Source organism: Alosa pseudoharengus, unplaced genomic scaffold (assembly GCF_046254945.1).
Source record: "Alosa pseudoharengus isolate Yale_2024_CS ecotype anadromous, Long Island Sound unplaced genomic scaffold, YU_APseudo_1.1 YU_APseudo_1.1_scf_8, whole genome shotgun sequence".
Classification (NCBI taxonomy): domain Eukaryota; kingdom Metazoa; phylum Chordata; class Actinopteri; order Clupeiformes; family Clupeidae; genus Alosa; species Alosa pseudoharengus.
In genome coordinates, this window is record NW_027468870.1 from 38,614,017 (window position 1) to 38,634,112 (window position 20,096).

Sequence of the window (20,096 nt, forward strand, 5' to 3'; positions counted from 1 at the left end):
AAACCTGGTATGTGTGTTGTCACCATGAGTAGAATAAGCTTCTGTTGTTATGTTCACACGGCGTGATCATTTGTGTGGGAAGGTGAGGCTCTGTCCTGGGCCAGGGGAGGTGAGGTTGCAGGCCTGAGCTTCACACTTCCTTGCCAATTAGCAATGCTAAGATTTAACTTTTTGTATTCAGGTACAATCAATTTCTGTCTGCATTGCTTTTTATTTTATTTTTTTTTGAGTGGGAGAATTATTTTAACATGGCTTACTTTTAGTGCTTTTTGACTGGTGTTAGAATGATGAAGCTTTTTTATTTAACTAATTTTCTGTTCCATTCATTACTTACATAAAGAGTGCAATTTACTGTACAAACTGGTTTACTCACCTTCTTAGTTTTTAGGAAAAAATGTGCCACACTATGTTTCGCCTCTTGCCAGTCCTTACCACAACTGTTGAACTTTGAAAGCTAGTGACACTAGCAAAGAGGAGTGGAGGTGTTGACTGATTGTTTGTTGAATGTTAGTCTCAGTCCTGTGTCATGGACACTGGCGTTAGTTTAGGCCTTCAAGCCCCACTGGTCTGCACTTTATTGAAAGGTCTGTCTGAGAGACCTTACTGTTCTGATGTAAAAAAAAAAAATGGGGGAAATTGCCCTTGAAGGAATCTCAAGAAGGTGTTACGTCTGTTGGTCTTAAGCATAGCGGGGTTTTGTTTTACACAGGCTTTCCTCTTCTGTTAGCTCGGATTAGCAGAAACCATGTATTTGTTAGTATTTATCAATGTTAACTTTGAAAAGGGTGACATTTCTGACAATTAAAATTCTGGAAAAAAAATCAGTCTGTAGTGTTTGGCTTGGAAAGCCTGTTGCTTTGTGTATTTGTTTTCTTTTGGTTGTAACCTGATGCAATTTGCTGCTAGAGTGGGATTTGTTGTACTGATCCTGAGAGCTCAGCAAATACACAAGACTACATACTGGCTCAGAATATGGCTGCCTAAGATCTATACCTAAGTATTTCACCTTTTTGAATGGAACTAGTGGCTCATGAAAGCTCTGTCTAAAGTACCATTGGTCTATGGACATCTTTCACAAGATATTTCAAACATTTCACTATTGTTATATAAAGACGTGTACTTCAGTTTCGGTAGCCTAACATTCTCATTTGCCACTGATATGTTCCCTTTTTTTCAGAAAGAATGTATCTTGCTTTATGGACATAAAACAATCGGACTTTGGTCTGCAAATAGACTTTGGTACAAATAAAGCATGAACTCTTTTCTGAAGGGCTTTGCGATTTATATGTTTAATACAACAGAAAGACATTTTATGCCTCAACTGGAGATAGATGGGAAGTAGAAGACATAGATATGGGTATCTATCTCACCACAGACCTCTACTGTACCAAATCCACAGCTCATTCAAGTAGTGACACTTACGTTATGGCTTTTCAGTAGCAGGACAGACATGACTAGAAATATGGTTGTTCATTATCTTACTTGCCTCAAAGATGATAAACACAAACTTTGTACAATATGCATAGATAAAAAAAAAATGTAATCACTGAACACTGAGATTTAAAGGAGACATTCTAAAACACTGACATGTTGTACACATTATATAATTTGACATATGTTCACATGACAATCATTTGTTGAGCTGCCCAACCAACTTGCCTTGGGGAAAATAGTTATTGTCTGTGCAAAAATAAAAACCTTCTTCTAGGTTAACAGTTCTTATTAAGTGTTCTGATAGTGGATCCATGATCACACTACACAGTAAGTTTTTGAAACAAGGCGTATCCAACATGCTGCAGTGCTGACTTGTGCTCTGCATGCTTCAGAAGGACGGATATATAATATGGAAGCCATGTTGGGTGGGATGTCGTTCTGTCCAGCCAGATTCCAGACGGCCACAGTGAACAGAAGCTGCCAAGAAAGCCAGGGGGTTAAGAAAACAAGACTGATCACCGTAGAGAGCGCTCCATGTCTCCTCACTTAGATCAGAGATTTGACCATGGCCACCATGTGATCTACACCACATGCCACGTCCACCACGTGTCCTGGTACAGTCACCTGAAGGGCAACGATATACAATTAATTTCATCAATATGTTCATAGTTCACAAATTACACTCCAAGCAGATTTTGTCAGAACATCTCTCAACCAGCAATAACTCAGTTGAAACAGTACAAATACAATGTTCCTCAATATTGCTATGAATTTGGTTAACCAGGGCTAGTTTTAATCACAGCACCAGAAATTGGATCAATATTGTAAAGGCAGTGAACCTGTAATGCCTTTGATACCAAACAGGCAAACGGCTCCTTTATACTTGTACTTTGCCCTGAACTTACCCGCCATGGAAAATACTGATCGTCTGGCCTTCCAATACCCAAGCATCCTCTGACATTCTTTCCCCATACAAAAAGCTCACCGTGGCCTGCATAAATAGAACAATACACATAACTCACTCTGGACGTAAAGCCATCACAAATAAGCATCAAAATAATTGTGTAAAGGAACATACTTGTGATTGCAGCAAAATGATTCAATCCGCAATGGACGCGTGTGACCTTGACATCAGGATTAAACTCTGATTGGCCAAAGAGAGTTGGCGGAAGCTTCTCAGGGGTTGAGGACTCTGAGAGATTAGGACCCTTTCCAAGAATCCCAAACCCCCATACAAACACCTCGCCTTCATCTGCAATAACAAAACCCATATTTGTGGCCCTTGACTGCTAGTTGTAGAACACAATAAGGGTCCTGAACGCTATAGTCTCTGCCCAGGGGCGTATTCCAAGAACATGGTTTAGTGATAAACCTGGCTACATTAACTCAGATTTCCTAGTAGAAGGAAGAAATGTTAAGGGCCCAAGTTTGTCAATATACCATGTACTTGGAATCCCCTGTGGGTCTATAAGGTCAGTAAGATAAACACCTTATTGGTCCTGTCTGTGAGACCACACAGCACAGTTTAAATACACATGCAGTCACTGACAAAAGTATTGGCACCCCTTTAGAAATGTTGGTTTTTAAGCATGATACACACACTTTTGGAGTTGTGCTATTGAAATGGTCCTGGTGTGTTTGTTTACCACTTGGTTTGTCGTGTAAACACTGAGTAAAGAAAGGCTTTTGTGCACCATGACAAAAGAGAGCAAACAGACCCTTACCATTTAGTACGGCCACTTGGGTCCCACCACACGCGGCCTGCTGCACCCTGCCGACCCCCTCCAGAGAAAGCAGCCTTGGAGAGCTTATCTGGGAGTATAAACAACCCCCACACACACATATAAGCTTCTGATAAGACCAAGTTGTTGTTTATCGGTACCTTCACAATCAAGTCCAGCATTAGGCCTCACCTGAGTGCTCTCCGTGACAGAGGCCAGCTGTAGGTATTCAGAGTTCCCCCAACCGAAGAGCTGGCCATTTGTGGACACGGCAAGGCTGCAATCTCCATAAGAGGCCACCTGCTGGACCTTCACCCCCGCCAGGTCTCCCGTCACCATGACAGGACAAGAGGCTTTGTCGTAGTGACCCAGACCTGATGACAAGAATCTCTGTTTAGTAGGGGTGTAAAGGTACACGTATTCGTACCGAACCGTTTAGGTACAAGACGTTAGGTTCAATACGGATGTGTACCGAATGTACCAAATGCAGTCTTCAGTAATCAACAGCAGGCTTTTATGCTTGTGGAGCATGTTTCAAATTGGAGTTCCCACACAAACATATTAAGTGGTGGACCATATCTCATATAGTTTAGTTAATTGACATCAAAAAACCTTTTCAAAATACCATTCCCATTCCGTATCAGCAATATTGTCAGAGTATTTTAGGCTTATTGTACCGAGGTATACACCGAACCATGGTTTTTGTGTACCGTTACACTACTGTTTAGTGAAGGAAGAGTGTAATAAAATCCTTGGCAAAAGTATGTGTGTGTGTTTATTCAGCTGTAGAAGCTACCTGTCTGTCCGTCAGCTCCCCATCCACAGGCATATACTGTTCCTGTCTCTGATAGGAAAAGGCTGTGGTCCTGTCCACAGGCTACCTAAACAACATAGATAGATAGATACTTTATTGATCCCCAGGGGAAATTCAAGAAATACATACAGACATGGACTCATTTAAATGCAAAAGAGGACCACAAAACAGCATTGAGTACAGACAACAGCCAAGACAGGACTGACCTGAATGATTTTGCTGTCAAAGCCCTCAATATTGTGTACTGTGTGACTCCCACTGTAAGAAAGAGTGTCCAAGAGAGTTAGAGCTGTGAGCCATACAAGAGTAGATAGACCAAACATGAGTGGATAGATAAGACAACCATTTGCATTTGTAATTCAATCTCAGTATATTAATATATGGTAGAGATTTTACCTATAGACTTCATCTTCAACAATCTTCCTTCCACACTGTCCATATGCATTATTTCCCATGCTGAACACTACAATGGTAAAAAAATAATCAATAAGGAAGGAAGGGCCCCAGAGAAAAGGATGACTGAAAAAGAAGCCTATAAATCCAGCTGTCAACACCTCAAATGACAAATGTGTCTTCACTGGCACAATCTCATTCCTCACCTCCCTCTGAATCTGTGAGTACCAAAGAGTGCGCACGGCCACAGGACACTTGGACCACCCGCGTCTCTTGAGGCTTGGCTAGCGGCAGAGCTACAGGTGCAGGCTCTAGCACGTAGTCATAGCTCTTATCTGTGAAGTATTACAGGAGCAAGGACAACAGACGGGTCCAACCCTTAGTCATAATTTAGAATGTTTTTTTTCTTCTTTCAGAAATGCATGAGAATGTTAGTGCATAAGAATGTTGTTCTTACGTTTGTCATGTTGTGTACGCTGATATCCTAGTTGAGAGTCTTTATTCAGCCCCATTCCCCACAGTTTTATGACATCTGGCGTGGAGGACGCCAACAAAGTGAAGCCATACCCACATGCTGCTGAGGATATCTGCCCATACAAGTACACATTTGTCAATAACTAACAAACAAACAAGTTTAGTCACTATAGCATGGTCTTGTTAAGAGAAAGATGGCATAGCCTACCTTCTCTGCTGTATCTAAACGGTAAGGTGTCAGCTGATATTTCCGAGGTCTTTTCCTACCACTGTCTGGGACCACAAAACTAGGGATACCCAGAGCTCCCGTGTAACTGAATCCCCAAACAAACACTTTATCATTGGGCTTTCTGTTTTGGCCGACGTACTGGAAAACTGGTTTGTCGATGTTCGTCTCCCTTCTCTTTGGCACACTGCTAGGTTTTGAGTAACCTCGGCAGTTCAGAGGAAACCTCTGGCGAACAAACACACGAATGCAGACCAGAGCCATCGCCTCAAAGTCCTGCAGAATGAAGAAAATGAAAGGAATCAGAGCATAGACTTAATCATAGGAGTTATGTTGCAGTACATTCACATTATTAGAGGGTTTCTTCAAATTCAGTTTTGCATCAATACTTTACGCAGACTTAAAAAGGACTTTGATATCATAAGGTGACAGACTGCCTCTAGCAAGCGAGATGCGACACTGAGACCCATTCTTAGTGTTTCAGGCAAGCAACTTACGACCGTCAGTCAGTATTAATCACAAGGCTTAAAAACAGAAACACGTATGTAAAATGATTTGAATGAAATCACTGGATGGCATACAGGGTGCTCACTGCAGTTGTCACTGGAAGTTAGCCAGCGAGCTAACACAGCTGAGACGAACGGCTACAGTTAGGTTAATCTCATCCAACAAGTAATGTTAGACTACTCACGATTTGCAGTGAAATATGCTCTCAGAGAAAGTCCAGAACACAACGGTGTCTACGTAAATACAACTACATTTCAATCTTGTGATATATCACCAGATGTAAACATCTCTGTGCCCTGTTCATCATGGAGGCTGCCATGACAGTGTCCTCGTGACAATTTGAATTCTGACCTTTCTGAAAGAGACCAATTTTTGTTGCCTCTAGGGGGCATCATAGACCTTGTGTAGCCCACTCAGGCCACAGAGATGAAAACAGGACACCAGTTGAATTTAATATAGGTTAACAATCAAAGTTGTGAAGTCAGAATAGTGTCTTAGGCTAGTGACAATGGCCCCACATTTTTGAGATACCCCTACCGGAGGTAGAACTAAACCCAAGAATGTTTTTCTTTATCTCTAAGGTCTCCCATATATGGAATGGATTCTTGGCTAAAAATATTTTACTGCTAAGATTGTTAAATTAACAGATATTGTTATACACCTGCAAAACCAAAAAAGGACTCAAATATAGCCTGTCCATATGGGAGTTATGGCATATAAACTAGTGCAGATCAATCACACAAGCTCTGAGAACTTTGAAACTTGGCATGTGTATAGTCAGGAAGTTGCTTTACCTACTGGAAAAGACTGGATGTGAATATCTTGATGTATGGAATGAATAGAGACATGTAAACATACACCTAAAATAAGCGGACATGCAAAAAATGAATATCTATGCAGAATGTTTTCATTTACTTTAGCTGCTTTACCAGGGATTATCATAGAAACACATATGATGGCTTGTTGGAAAGGTGGGGTTGTACTGAATCCAACAATACCAAATATGTACATATAGTATGACAAGTTAGGGTGTTCTGTCACTCAATGTATGAGGTGTCCAAAATGAAACACTGGCAAAATACAGTCTCAAGTCCAAATCACATTATCAGTGGTGAGAAGAATGTTGACAAATTCATTGTTACTGCAAGGTAGTGCTGCTCTATATTTCCATTTACATAACACCTTTATTAAAATATTTACATTCACTTGCATTTTGTTTTGGTCAAGTCATTACTGAATAAATATAATAATAAAATAATATTGTTAGCTTTTGTCTGTCCAGACCAGCAGTGGACATTAGAGCCTACACTGCTTAATTTCCTCCAAAATCAAAGTTTCATATCATGTATCATGTATAGCGAACTACTGCAGTAAGACAAAAATCAGTGAGCAGCAGCAAGTTGCAAATGTTGAGAGTGAGAGCACATCTGCACCAAGAAGGCTGAGTAGGGCTGATACAACATCATTTCCAATACAGAGAGATTGTTTCATCTGTGGGAAGGCCAGCTCTAAACCAGAACCTCTGACAGCAATTTCAACTGGAACAGTCGCAAGTACCAGAGACAAGGTCCATCGGGCAGCTTCTGAAAGGCTTGATGAAGATGTAGATCTTCAAATTGTTTCATGCCCAGATCTCTTTGCATGATACCAAATACCATAAAATGCCTTGCACACTACATCTCTAAATGAAATATAGCAGAAGCCATAGAAAAGAATAAAGAAGCAGACCAATGTCTATAACAAAGCCTTTATTAAGCTCACTGAAGACATTGATAAAACAGTATTGTCCAAAGAAAGTGAGGACTCTCAACTCTCAACTCTTTGACTGATAGCTATGAGAACATACTAAAGACCATTGCTGAGCATGAAGGTGTGTCAACACAAGAAATATAGATCAAGGACGGTGTCTACATCCCAACTGTTCTCACTTGAGTTGCAGGGTGTCTTCATTTTGGTCAAAGTTGCTGATGGCTGCATCACAAATTCCATGTTCAGCAACTCCAGTGGGGCCAGTTGGGATGTACACACCACCCTCTGTCCTTGATATCTGGTCTGCTGCAAAAGATGTGAGAAGTGCCTAACATCTGTATAGGAAACACAGTGTCCCATTGCACTGAGCTCATTGATGACTGCCTTACTACCAAACTTATGATGTATCAAAATGGGAAGTCCCAGTGTGATTGGCGTATGGATGTGACAGCTCTGTTCAATGAGATCATGACAAATTGCGATGACACACAGATTCTCCTTTGAAGCTGGGTCATCATCACATGTTAGGTAATTTCTGTGGGCATGTTAATCAACACAACAGTTCACAAAGTCATACAGGATGTTGGGTACATACTTGCTGCATTGGAAACATAATGGAGTAACTGCTGACATGTTACTCACTGTCATGCTCTACCTGATCCATGCTTTTCCTCAATATGTCTGCAGCCCTGTGTAATATTTGGATTTCAGAAAGACTCTGACTTGTCTGTGGAAGTGTAGTCTCAGTCTACTGTTATTTCTGTGAGTTTAGCAGCTTTCCTCAGTGCACAATATGGTCATACTATCTGAGCAGATCAGATCTGATTGTCTAGGACGTAGAACAAATGCAAGCCTGTCTTTGTAATGCTGTATCAGCTTTTCCTTTAGTTTCCAGGATCTATATTTCTTGTGTTGAACTATGGACACACCTTCTTGCTCAGCAATGGTCTTTAGTATGTTGTCATAGCTATCAGTGAAAGAATTGAGTCCTCACTTTTATATCTTTGGACAATACTGTTTTATCAATGTCTTCAGTGAGCTTAATAAAGGCTTTGTTATAGACATTGGTCTGCTTTTTTGATTCTTTTCTATGGCTGCTGTTATATTTTGTTTAGAGATGTAGTGTGCAAGGCACATTTTATGCTATTTGCCATCATATGCAAAGAGATCATGGGCATGAAAGAATTTGAATGTACATTCAGAAGCTGCCCGAAGGACCTTGTCTCTGGTACTGGGGAAAGCCGTGGCCTACTGGTTAGGGGTTCGGGCTAACCGAAGAGTTACCGGTTCGATCCCCAACCTAGAAGGGAAAAAAGGCGGGGGAAGTGGTTGAGCACTGCTCTCCCATGCCCACATCCACGGTGCCCTTGAGCAAGGCCTTGAAATGCAGATCAAGTTGAATTACACGTGCAACATTGGTCAGAGGGCTAAGTACTTTCTTAGCTAGGGAAAGTAGTTTCTACAACTAACTGTTTAGCTACTTAGGGGTAAAGTAAGCAGTGTAGGCCACTGTGTCCACTGCTGGTCTGGACAGACAAAAGCTAACAATATTATTTTCCATTATTCAGTAATGACTTGACCAAAACAAAATTCAAGTGAATATAAATATTTTAATAAAGGTGTTCCATCCCAATGTTAACCTGATTCAGTTGGATCTGTGTTTCATATGAATTGTTTAATACGAATGAAATGAATTGAATTTATGAATTTATGAAATGTATCATTATTAAATGTAAATATAGAGCAGCACTTACCTTGCAGTAACAATGAATTTGTCAACATTCTTCTCACCACTGATAATGTGATTTGGACTTGAGACTGTATTTTGCCAGTGTTCCGTTTTCTTTCATTTTGGACACCTCATACATTGAGTGACAGATTGAGTGTTTCTATGATAAAGCTCTGGTAAAGCAGCTACAAAGTAAATGAAAATGTTCGGCATAGATATTCATTTTTTGCATGTCTGCTTATTTTAGGTGTATGTTTACATGTCTCTATTCATTCCATACATCAAGATATTCACATCCAGTCTTTTCTAGTAGGTAAAGCAACTTTCTGACTATGAACATGCCAAGTTTCAAAGCTCTCAGAGCTTGTGTGATTGATCTGCACTCATTTATATGCCTTAACTCCAATACGGACAGGCTATATTTTAGTCCTTTTTTGGTTTGGGGGTGTATAACAATATCTGTTAATTTAACAATCTTAGCAGTAAAATATTTTTAGCCAAGAATCCATTTCATATATGGGAGACCTTAGAGATGAGGAAAAACATTGTTGGGTTTAGTTCTACCTCCGGTAGGGGTATCTCAAAAACTAAAGCCCTTTCTGACCATTTGTCACTAGCCTATCTATGTGTGTGTGGAGAACATTTGTATCAACTATTTTTGTCATGTTCAAAGTAAATGACTTGGTCAATCCATACATTGTAATTTGACAACAATAAAGTGGAAATTTATTTCAAGCATCGTAAATAGCTTATCAAGGTACAGAAAACCAACCAGCACAATATATATATATATATATATATATATATATATATATATATATATATATATATATATATATATTTTTTTTTTTTTTTTTTTTTTTTTAGGCAGATAACAAGCTCTCAGAAGTTAGACAATAGACAAAGGGAATATCTGAACATAGGCTACTTGTAGGCTACTAATATCTCTCCCTTTCTATGAAAGTTCAATCCACTGCTACAAGGAGGACAGCTTTCTATTGAGCACGAATATTCTCTCCCTTTCTAGAAAAGTTCAACACTGTTACAAAGAGGACAGCTCTCTATTGAGCACGAATATTCTCTCCCTTTCTAGAAAAGTTCAACACTGTTACAAGGAGGACAGCTTTCTATTGAGCACTAATATTCTCTCTCTCTATGAAAGTTCAATACACTGTTATACAATGAGGGCAGCTCTGTGTTGAGTATACATAGGGTGACACAGGATGTGCAATGAGGGTGCCAGATGCAGCTCAGCGAGCAGTGCGGATGCTGATCTTCTTGCGTGTGTTCTCAGTACATCGCTCCATGATGAGTTCTGCGCTGGGCCGCGGGGGGACGATTGGCGTCTTGTGGTCATAATCGCCCTGTGGTCTCAGTGTGGCGATGTTATCTGTAAAAATGGCCAGACTCATAATTATGATATTACCTGACTGAGTGGGAGTGGTCTTGGTAAAGGATATCGTCACAGCTGTAATTCAGCCATAAGTAGGTTATATATACGTAGGGGCAAACATACCTAGAACATACCTTTCTGGGGCTTTCTCTCCAGCAGAGGGGACTTTGTGGAGCTCCTGTGTCTGCGAAGCTGAGGGGAGTTGCTCCTGCGCTGCTGTATGTAACGACGACTATTCTTGCGGTAAGCGTCTTGGCTGATTTTTTGCCGTCCTTGTGCATGAATGCTGTTAATGTTGCGAATGGTTGTTCTGCAGACAAAGTCATATGATTACATGAATCAGTATTGTGTATATATGTGTTGAAGAGTACAAACGATGTGAATAAGAAACAGTCTGCTAGGCACAGTGGAGTCAAATGAATGAGAAGAGAGGTTGGCCCTTAGCTACCTCCTGGGTGGTGGCGTCTTCCGCTGAACAACGCTTTTTTCGGCATCAGTTTCTTTTCCCTCCTCTGTCTTATGTAAGAACATAGATGGGTAATATCCTGTTTCCACCCCCTTCCTGCAAGTGAACAGGGTGAAACTGAATGAGTTTCCACATCGCTGCACATTAATAATGTACTGTTTTCTGTTGACAAAATGTTCTCTGGGAGAGTGATAATTTTATTAAGATGCAGAGATATTTCTTACCTGACCACCCACCACCCATCTAGGAGTTTGTGGATGACTTCAATGATCTCTCCAGACTCAAGAGTGACCTCATCCTTCTCTACTGCTTTGTAGGCTTTGGTGGTTATGTAAAGCTCTCCTGTGGGTCAGATGTATTCAGAATCAGTGTCACTATGAGTAAAACATATAATGTGTCGGTTTCCAACACATAAGCCTAGTCCTAGATTTTCATTGAATATTTTTTAATCTTAGGAATAGGCTTAATCATGTATGGGAATCCAGCTCATGGTCTATGTTCTAAGTCTAAGTTCTATGTGTTCTGAGTTTTAAACACACCTGCATAGTTAGGCTCTGGCTCCTCAGACTCATCTGGGCCATCGAGGGGCTCCAGATAGGAGGCTGGTATCCAGCCACGCTGGGCCTCACAATGGCAGAACCACCAACCTACACAAAGCAAAAGAGTATAAGACGGGACAGAGTTCTTGTGTCATGGTTAATTTCATAAACATTATTTTAATGTATGCTTAAAGCTGCAGTTGGCAAGTCTGACAGATTGAGGGGACTTAGCCAAAATTTTGAATGTTTACAAATCTCATGCCCCTCCCCCACTACCACCGAGCACCCTCTCATCGAGTTTGTGCTTTTCAGTGCACACCAGACTGTGATTGACAGTCAGATCTCACACAGCCCTGCTCTGATTGGACCAGAAGAACCGGGAGCTGTGGATTTTTGCAAAACAAATAACAGGCTCTAGGTGGAGGTAGAAGTGCGGGTTTTTTTCTAAAACCGACTGATTTATGTTGTTCTGTCGGAGCATAGTGTCGGTTTCAGTGAATATGATCAAAAATATCTTGCCAACTGCAGCTTTAACTTGACTAGTCCGTTAATCCAAGATAAATATGTGTTGTATTTTAGGGCATGAAGAGCTCTGACAAGTTTGCAGAAGAAAAAAAACATGTACCATTAGGACATTTCTCCACTATCTCCACCAAGTCTCCTGCCTTCAGGTTGAGTTCGTATTTGGAACTTTTGCTGTAGTCTGCAATCACCCGGTAGCTGTCAAGCATGATTGGACCAGTAATTTCTAAATAGAGGATATAAGTAAACAGTTTAGATGTCACCATAGCAGTGGATGCTGGAAAAAGCTGTTACAAAACATCTTTGAACAGTCAAAATGACATAAAAAAAGAGATCATACCAGAGGTGTTGCTTCTAGGGCGACCTTTTGACATTACATAGGTTTCGTTTCTTTTGAACCTGAATAAAAGAAATGAACATGTCAGGATCCACAGAGGAGAGTCCTGCTGTAGTATGCATCCATGGATAACTAAAGCCATCCTTACACCAGAAGACTTTGACAAGATTTGGGAAAGATTCTTGAAAGATTGTAGTCTTTTGAGTAAAGCTTGAATGGGGGGGGGGCATTAGTTAAAAGACTCTAATCTCCAATAAACAGAGAAATGTACACACGGGTGTGGCGCAGGGGGAGTCTCATCCTCGGGTCGGACTCTGAAGAAATCTCGAACCATCTTACACTGTGAGATCTTCGCTTCGAGGTGGATGAGAGCGGTGCAGTACTCAGTCAAGGTGCCCTGTCTGGTTTCTGTGTTCTTATAGTTGTCCAACCACTTTGGTGCTGAATACAGAAGACAAAATTTGAAAAGAAATATAAGATGTATTCAGGCATTAAATCACAAACAGTGAACAGTAACACGCTTGCAGGGTTATGCGTATCAAAATATACTGTATTACTGAGATGTATCAATGCATGTCTGACTGCATCAAAACTCTCAGTGAGTCAGAAGGTTAAAAGTTCTCCAAGTTGTGAGTGTGTTGCATCGAGGTGACAGGCCATATAAGGCATGTAACATCGCAGTTGTCCCTCAACGGGGGCAGCCGTGGCCCACTGGTTAGCACTCTGGACCTGTAACCGGAGGGTTGCCGGTTTGAGCCCCGACCAGTGGGAATGGCTGAAGTGCTTTTGAGCAAGGCACCTAACCCCTCACTGCTCCCCGAGCGCTGCTGTTGTAGCAGGCAGTTCACTGCGCCGGGATTAGTGTGTGCTTCACCTCACTGTGTGGTCACTGTGTGTGTGAGTGTGTTTCACTAATTCACGGATTGGGATAAATGCAGAGACCAAATTTCCCTCACGGGATCAAAATAGTATATATACCAAAGATTCTAGAACAGAGCTCTGTTCTAGAATCTTTGATATATACTTACTTATACAACATTTCAAAGATGGGTGAGCTGTTACAAAACGGCTGCCATGTCTATACCGCATTTCCCACTCACTTGCTTCACTTTTCACTGTCCTAATAAAGGCAAGGCTAGGCAGTTTTATTTATACAGCGTATTTTGCTAGCAAATAAGGCCAAAAGGCCCACAAATATTTCAAAATGACACTGTCCTCTATAAGGGCTTGTGATAGCAATGGGTCAGATATGGACCATGAGGGGGAGAGCGGCCATTTACAAGCCAATACTGCTGAACCGGCAAACAGAACATGATTCATGATTCATTCTACCACCTAGATGAGGAGAATCAACTGTGGATGAGCTCTTTATCACAGCACTGTTCCAAGACACATCTTCTCAGTCTTGACAGTGTACAGATTGACAGTTCTTTACATTTACATTTACTGAATTAGCAGATGCTTTTATCAAAAGTGACTTAGAATGAGGAATAACATAACATCTTTAGATGCAATGTGAAGAAATTGTTTTGATGAAATAATGGAGTCAGTTCATGTGGCTGACCATGCAATGATCAGTGAGAACCCTTTTTTATCAGGCCCATCTCCTTGAATTTCCCCTGGGGATCAATAAAGTCTATCTATCTATCTATCTATCTATCTATCTATCTATCTATCTATCTCTGCAACAGAGCAGCAACAGGGTGCTCATGGTAGGAGGATGGAATATAGAATTTTGATGACTATACATACAGTAAGAGAATCTAATTCAGTAGATAACATTATCTCTAACCGACCCAACATTTGTGAGTTGGGACCAAAAAAAAAAGTTTTCAAAGGTTTGTTAATAACACGTGATTTAGATGTGGCAACATGTGCATTGAGGTTATAGGCTAGTCTGCGTTTTCATGTCTGGTGCCACTTTTTGTCACAGTTGCGTCAGGGGTTTCATAATGGTTTTACACAAAACCGAAAGTCCAAGAAAGTTTTGTTTTATAAAAAACTACCCTTTTCCTACTCTGATATCAACATCCCTACAAATGAATCCCTTGAATGCATTTAGGGAACTGAAAGTGCTAGATATGTAAACATTTCCAGTATTTGCAATAGGATTTTTCTAATGTTATTGTTCAACATTTGGTGAGCATTTATATGCAACCGCTTGAATAGGCCTAATACTTAAGTGCTGGTAACTGCATTTAGGCTACTGGAAATATTGTTAATAAAATCTTATGTTGAAATAGACACAAGATTTTTCACTTTCATTAGGTCTGAGTAAGGTACTAGTCAGACAACAGGTGTTTCCTATTAGATAAAACAGAACTACAGCATGTCTTCACTTAATTCCTGTTTTTGTTCAACATGTAATCGAGTCACGAATCACGTAACTGAGTATATGGCAGCAAAACAATCTTTCTAAAGGTATATGTGGAAAGATTTATGTGCAGCCTAATATTCTTCACATTTTTCATTACCGATTTATTAAGTTATTACCTGGTAATGATGGTATCTTCCGATCTTTTGCATCAATTTGACCTGCTTCAATAGGAAACATCTCTTTAAGAGTTTTCTGAAACAAAGGATAATAACAGTAAGCATTTGCTTTGTTCCAGTTTTGTATTTTAAAATGTAGGCTACTGAAAAGAATTATGAATTTTATAATCCATTTTACCGCACTTACATGAAATTCATGAATCTCTGGATATCTCCTATAGATCAGTTTTTCTGACTGATCACTCCACTTCACTAAGATCATATATACCTGTATAACATGCATAATGCATAAGAATATTAAGTCAATGCTGTAGTGTAAAAAAAACTATACATTAACATTTTAATAAACTGTGGTCCATCCAAAAAACTATATATTTATACTTGGTTTAAATTACGATAAGATGTTTAAATTTATCCATTGATGTATCATTATCCATGCCATTAGTTAAGAACTTACATAGTGCTGACTGGGAAAAAATCTTTTCTCAAAGCCCAGAAGTTCCACATGGCGTATGTAGAGCTGCTCCATGTTGTAGCCGCTGCCAAAAGAGATGAGGTGCCACAAAAGACTCAAAAGATGTATAAGAACTCAAGTGACAAAGGTTTTGTACGATGAGGGCATGCCCTTAAAGCGTCATGCCTCCACAAGCAAAGCTTGCTTATTCTCATCCTCCACAACTTCCTCAAAACAAATAACATCACTTTCCGCTAAAATTACAGCAGCGCAGACAATAAACAGAGCTCAGTTCTTGTGGTAGTAGATTACAAGTTTTTTAAAAATGTTTACATATTGTAAATCATTATATTCAGACAATGACTATAAATATATATATAAATATGTCTTAGCAATGAAAAGCCAATGTTTTGAATTAGTTACCTTTTTGTGTAAGTATTTTAACATTGCAGAAGTTTACCAATAGAGAATCAATGAAAATTGGTGAAATGATGATAATGATGAAAATGATCATTTGTTTGACACAATAAACCATATTGTTTTGAAATCACTGCGAATCACCCAACTTTTATTACAGAAAGCACTCAGTTCACATTAGATAACCCTTAGATAACCCTGTTGCTTTTTCTCAGATTTCATGAGTAAATGAGTCATTTAGTTATTTCAGCAACCCAAAAGTCTGTCTGTGTTCATTGCAAAAAAATATGTCCGTGAATGAACTTCCTCTATTCTCGCTTGTTCATAAGCCCTAAGCCATAAGCTGTCTCATGGGCTTTCACCAGGATTTCACCATGTGACCGCAGTAAAACCAGAAAAATTCTGAAGGGGAACTTATAGCATGTGCATAAAGACACACCCATATTCACAAACTTCCCTCAAACTCCAGTAGGGGCCCTTTTTAAAATGTTATTACCTTATTTCTTATCAACATCTCATTATTATACTGTTTGTGTATTTTGTTTGATTCTTGCTGGGATGTAGTATGTGGGAAGCGTTTTATCAAGGCCTATGATGTTTGATCGATGATATAAATATTGAACAGATGTTGCAAGACATTATTGGGACCTATGACAGGGACATCCCATGTTTCCTTTTTAATGTTGTGATGGCAACATGTTTATTATGTATGTGTCTTGTGTAAAGCATGTGGTCTCACCCTGAGGCAAAGAGCTGATTCTGATATTGTGGGTGAACTTCTTGTGATGTGACTTAGATTGATTTAGATTTGACATTTTATTGGGGAGGACAAGGGAATCAGGATAGCCAATATGACCCCTTCCACAGCCTTCACCTTTGAGTCTTTAAACCTGACCACATCAAAACAATTATATGTTTTGTTTAGTTTTATCAGCTTAATTTTTCAATGAAAGCCTTACATGTCCAGTTAGGCCTGTTTGTTTATACTGCTCCCTCGGTGTGTCAAAAAAAAACAAGTTGTTTTTCATGTTGGAGAAAAAGGGCCTTGTGTTTTACAGGTTTTGACAATGTCATTGAGTAACTTTTATTTTAATTTTAAAATAAAATATAATTCTAGTGTATCAAAATACTACAACACTTTTGAAAAAACTACAGCATACCACATCATGTAATAAAATACTGTAGATTTATATTTTGAAAATGCTAAACATACTCTTTAAAGGCAGCATGAAATCACTTTGCAAACCTTCCATATCTGCCTATATACTGTATCTACCCCTCCATCAGTACACTGACTCTGTTGATTAAGTGGACAGTGTTTGAGAGCAACAGCTTTTCTCTGGCTACAAGACATGCCACTGTCAACAGATCAACTATGTTGACCTGCCTGTTACATCTCCTGCCTGTTACATCTCATAGCCTAAATGCTATATCAGAGATGTACTCAAAAAGTCACAACTGAGCTTGTCAAGTACAAACTAACCACCGAACTTAATAACCCAGTGCAGTTCTATTACCTTAAAATAGCGGCTTCAAACTAACATAAGAAGAATGAAATCTCTGACCTTATCAATGCATGCCCATGATTGATATTGCACTGTGTAACACGGTTCATCAGGTAGGATCATGATCCTTTTGGTTGATTTTTAACTAACTGTGCACCATCTAAGCACTAAATGTTGTATTGATGCCAAGGGGCATAAATATGAATTTCATTTAATTTTCATTGTGTTTCTTTGGGTGTTATGGGTCAACCTTTTCAGCAGTGTTGCAGGGCAATAACCGGTATAGTGTTCCAATTGGATAATCATGTTAATTTGCATATTAAAGTTTTCAAGAAAAGAAATAGGCTATTAGAGGGAACAACAATACCCAGGAACATGGCCTACAGCTCAGAAAGGTGCCTTGTGAATCATCATCTTTGGAGGGCACATACATCACAGTCAAAGTTGTTCCAAAGTTCTACCAAAGATCCTTAATATAACCGTCTCTGGTTCTACCAAAAACAGGCAAACTTCAAAAATATGCCCGTCAGTTTCGTGTGGACGGCCTAAATTTGAGAGAGCAAGTAGGCTAACCATGTAGTTTGAGTGAGCAAGTAACCATGTAGTTTGGGTGAGCAAGTAACCATGTAGCTGTGAGTGGGGGAGTGTATTGATTGTGTGAGCAACATAACACATTACTCATCTTGCACTGGATCATCTTCCTGAATGTCAATATTCTGAACAAGTCTGGGCAAATTAAAGTCAGCACCAGTCAGAGGCTACATTCATTGTTTTGCACATTTTAGATTTTTAAACTAAAAATACACACCTATAAAGTAATTTGATAGCATACAAAATGCGAAGCTAATTTTCTTCAACTTCAACTATTTTGTATTTGAGGCCTGCGTATTTTAGCCTATCATCAGGCACGGAACTAATGACAACACACAGTTGTTTCTATCAGGAAGGTTTTAATGTTGCTGAATGCACTCTCGCTGCCACCTTATGCTGCTACTCCTGGAACGTCAAATGGCTTCAGAGGGAGTCAGAAGTATTATGCCTGTTTGTGGTTGTAAAGGCATAAGGACATGTCTAACATGTGAGAGAATAACGGGCAAAATTGGCTTGACTGCAAATGAAATTACAAAGGTACCATTGTTTTACTTGACTCACATTATGCATTGATAACAAGCGAACTTTGGTAGGCTAAGTTAGGCTAACAATAACCAGTTAGTTAATCATCATTCTATCTATGACAGTACGTTTACTTTCCTTGTCTTCAGGAATCATAAGAAGTTACACACAATTCTTTATCAGAACTGGCCATAAGATGTGTAAATGGGGTTCGTGAATGTCCATTCTATGACAGTAACGTTTATTTTCCTCGTCTTCAGGAATCACAAGAATTTACATACAATCCTTTATCAGAACTGGCCATAAGATGTGTGACTGGGGTTCAAGAATCATTTCCCTTCCCTGGAGTATTTCTATGCGAAAACTTTGTCACTGAGGAGGAGGAGAAGGAACTGGTGTCTAAAATGGATGAAGATATTTGGAGAGAATCCCAATCAGGAAGAAGGAAACAGGTTGGTGGTCTAATTATGCATTATTCTGTACTAGTCTCATCATACCAACTTGCTATCTTAAACCAACATTATCTTGTCTGTTCTATTCTTTAATTGTGTTTCAACTTTCTAATTATTCCCCAGGATTTTGGCCCTAAAGTTAACTTCAAAAAGAGACGTATACGTGTTGGAGGCTTCTGTGGCCTGCCATCAATAAGTCAAAAACTAGTGGCCCAAATGAACCAATTGCCCCAGCTTAATGGTTTTCATCCGGTGGAGCAATGTAACCTGGACTACAATCCTCAGCGAGGGTCTTCTATTGATCCTCATCTTGATGACAGCTGGTTATGGGGAGAGCGATTAGTTACGATCAACTTACTTTCAGACACCATTCTCACAATGAGCCTGGATGGAGGATGTGGACAATTGGATCAAGAAGAAGTGAAGGTCCATCTCTCTCGTAGGTCCTTGGTTTTGTTGTATAGTGAGGCAAGACACCGATGGAAACATGCAATCCATAGAAAGGACATTCACAGTCGCAGAGTGTGTAGTACATTCAGGGAGCTTTCTGCTGAGTTTCTAGAAGGCGGAGAACAAGCAGAGATGGGGTCCCAACTGTTGAACATTGCCTCCAGCTTCCATGGTGTTCCTCTGTGACAATTTATTATAGAATTTCACTCTGGATAGGATTGTGGCATAGGCCTAATATCAAGTTAATCAACAATAGCATGTTATAGCCAGCATATGCTACTTTCGTAATCACACACAGTTTGACAATTCTTGCACTTTAAGTCAAAGCTAAATACCTTGGTCGTATAATTTTCGATTTGTTTTATAATAATAATTTAAAAAATACCCATCTAGAATATAGAAATGTGTCTGTGTTGATTGATGAGCTAGGTTTGTACACTGGAGTGTGGCATGGTGCAAAATGGGTTCTTGCCTACTTGTAAATACTGCTTCAATGTATCAGTACTGTTCATGATACAATTCAGCTCACTACAGTTTAGCAATCAAAATTGTAGATTGCTTTTGCAGCTGTTTTTGTTGTATTTGTTGTTGTCCATGACAGCAGCTACTGCATTAAGGACTCATTATTGTTGAGGACATTGTTATTATATTACAACATAAATACCAATACCAATTTAAATATTGCATATTTGCCTGTAAGAAAGGCTTATGTTAGACTAGACCTATATCAGTTTCATAGTGTGCCATAGGAATATGGACAATGCCGGCCAAAGTAGCATATGTGATTTCAATGATGAAACCGATTCTACCTACTTGTACAAGTATATAACATTTATAAATTAAATAAAACAATCTATTTTCTCATGTTTTTGTTTGGCCACATTCAAAATGGCGAAAAGGTAATATCA

At 39.5% G+C, this 20,096-nt stretch overlaps 3 protein-coding genes across 4 annotated transcripts; 1 reads left to right on the forward strand and 2 right to left on the reverse strand.

Annotated features, from left to right (window-relative positions):
- Positions 1 to 1,267: 1,267 nt before the first annotated feature.
- rcc1l (RCC1 like) lies at positions 1,268 to 5,892 on the reverse strand. Its single transcript, XM_076274782.1, has 12 exons — positions 5,754 to 5,892; positions 5,045 to 5,338; positions 4,820 to 4,949; positions 4,569 to 4,697; positions 4,366 to 4,432; positions 4,176 to 4,227; positions 3,952 to 4,036; positions 3,348 to 3,529; positions 3,159 to 3,246; positions 2,513 to 2,686; positions 2,340 to 2,425; positions 1,268 to 2,058 (listed from the first exon to the last, which is right to left on the reverse strand). Exons 2-12 carry the CDS (start codon positions 5,324 to 5,326, stop codon positions 1,981 to 1,983), a joined length of 1,353 nt encoding a protein of 450 aa, XP_076130897.1. The 5' UTR covers positions 5,327 to 5,338; positions 5,754 to 5,892; the 3' UTR covers positions 1,268 to 1,980.
- Positions 5,893 to 9,875: 3,983 nt separating this feature from the next.
- On the reverse strand, positions 9,876 to 15,381 carry ncf1 (neutrophil cytosolic factor 1). 2 transcript variants are annotated; one of them, XM_076274783.1, is made up of 11 exons: positions 15,255 to 15,380; positions 14,985 to 15,065; positions 14,798 to 14,873; positions 12,580 to 12,745; positions 12,308 to 12,366; positions 12,071 to 12,193; positions 11,446 to 11,553; positions 11,131 to 11,248; positions 10,889 to 11,002; positions 10,575 to 10,750; positions 9,876 to 10,437 (listed from the first exon to the last, which is right to left on the reverse strand). In XM_076274783.1, the coding sequence occupies exons 1-11, from the start codon at positions 15,324 to 15,326 to the stop codon at positions 10,298 to 10,300; spliced, it is 1,233 nt and encodes a 410-aa protein (XP_076130898.1). In that variant the 5' UTR covers positions 15,327 to 15,380; the 3' UTR covers positions 9,876 to 10,297. The 2 variants fall into 2 exon arrangements, with proteins under 2 accessions (XP_076130898.1, XP_076130899.1); XM_076274784.1 differs by having other exon boundaries at positions 10,337 to 10,437; positions 10,564 to 10,750; positions 15,255 to 15,381.
- A 2,756-nt stretch (positions 15,382 to 18,137) lies between these two features.
- On the forward strand, positions 18,138 to 20,052 carry alkbh4 (alkB homolog 4, lysine demthylase). The gene is made up of 3 exons (XM_076274306.1): positions 18,138 to 18,301; positions 18,547 to 18,738; positions 18,862 to 20,052. The coding sequence occupies exons 1-3, from the start codon at positions 18,158 to 18,160 to the stop codon at positions 19,372 to 19,374; spliced, it is 849 nt and encodes a 282-aa protein (XP_076130421.1). The 5' UTR covers positions 18,138 to 18,157; the 3' UTR covers positions 19,375 to 20,052.
- Positions 20,053 to 20,096: the final 44 nt, after the last annotated feature.

Bases quoted from the DNA above. Each gene is read 5' to 3' on its own strand.
- rcc1l (XM_076274782.1), bottom strand. From the start codon at position 5,326: ATGGCTCTGGTCTGCATTCGTGTGTTTGTTCGCCAGAGGTTTCCTCTG. The intron at 2,687-3,158 runs GTAAGGGTCTGT...TTGTTATTGCAG, and splicing joins CCAAGTGGCCGTACTAAATG to ATGAAGGCGAGGTGTTTGTA. The intron at 2,426-2,512 runs GTATGTTCCTTT...CTATTTATGCAG, and splicing joins TCATTTTGCTGCAATCACAA to GCCACGGTGAGCTTTTTGTA.
- ncf1 (XM_076274783.1), bottom strand. From the start codon at position 15,326: ATGGAGCAGCTCTACATACGCCATGTGGAACTTCTGGGCTTTGAGAAA. The intron at 12,367-12,579 runs GTGTGTACATTT...TCTTTTATTCAG, and splicing joins ACTCCCCCTGCGCCACACCC to GTTCAAAAGAAACGAAACCT. The intron at 11,003-11,130 runs GTAAGAAATATC...GTTCACTTGCAG, and splicing joins GATGGGTGGTGGGTGGTCAG to GAAGGGGGTGGAAACAGGAT.
- alkbh4 (XM_076274306.1), top strand. From the start codon at position 18,158: ATGCTGCTACTCCTGGAACGTCAAATGGCTTCAGAGGGAGTCAGAAGT. The intron at 18,302-18,546 runs GTACCATTGTTT...CCTCGTCTTCAG, and splicing joins CTGCAAATGAAATTACAAAG to GAATCACAAGAATTTACATA. The intron at 18,739-18,861 runs GTTGGTGGTCTA...ATTATTCCCCAG, and splicing joins AATCAGGAAGAAGGAAACAG to GATTTTGGCCCTAAAGTTAA.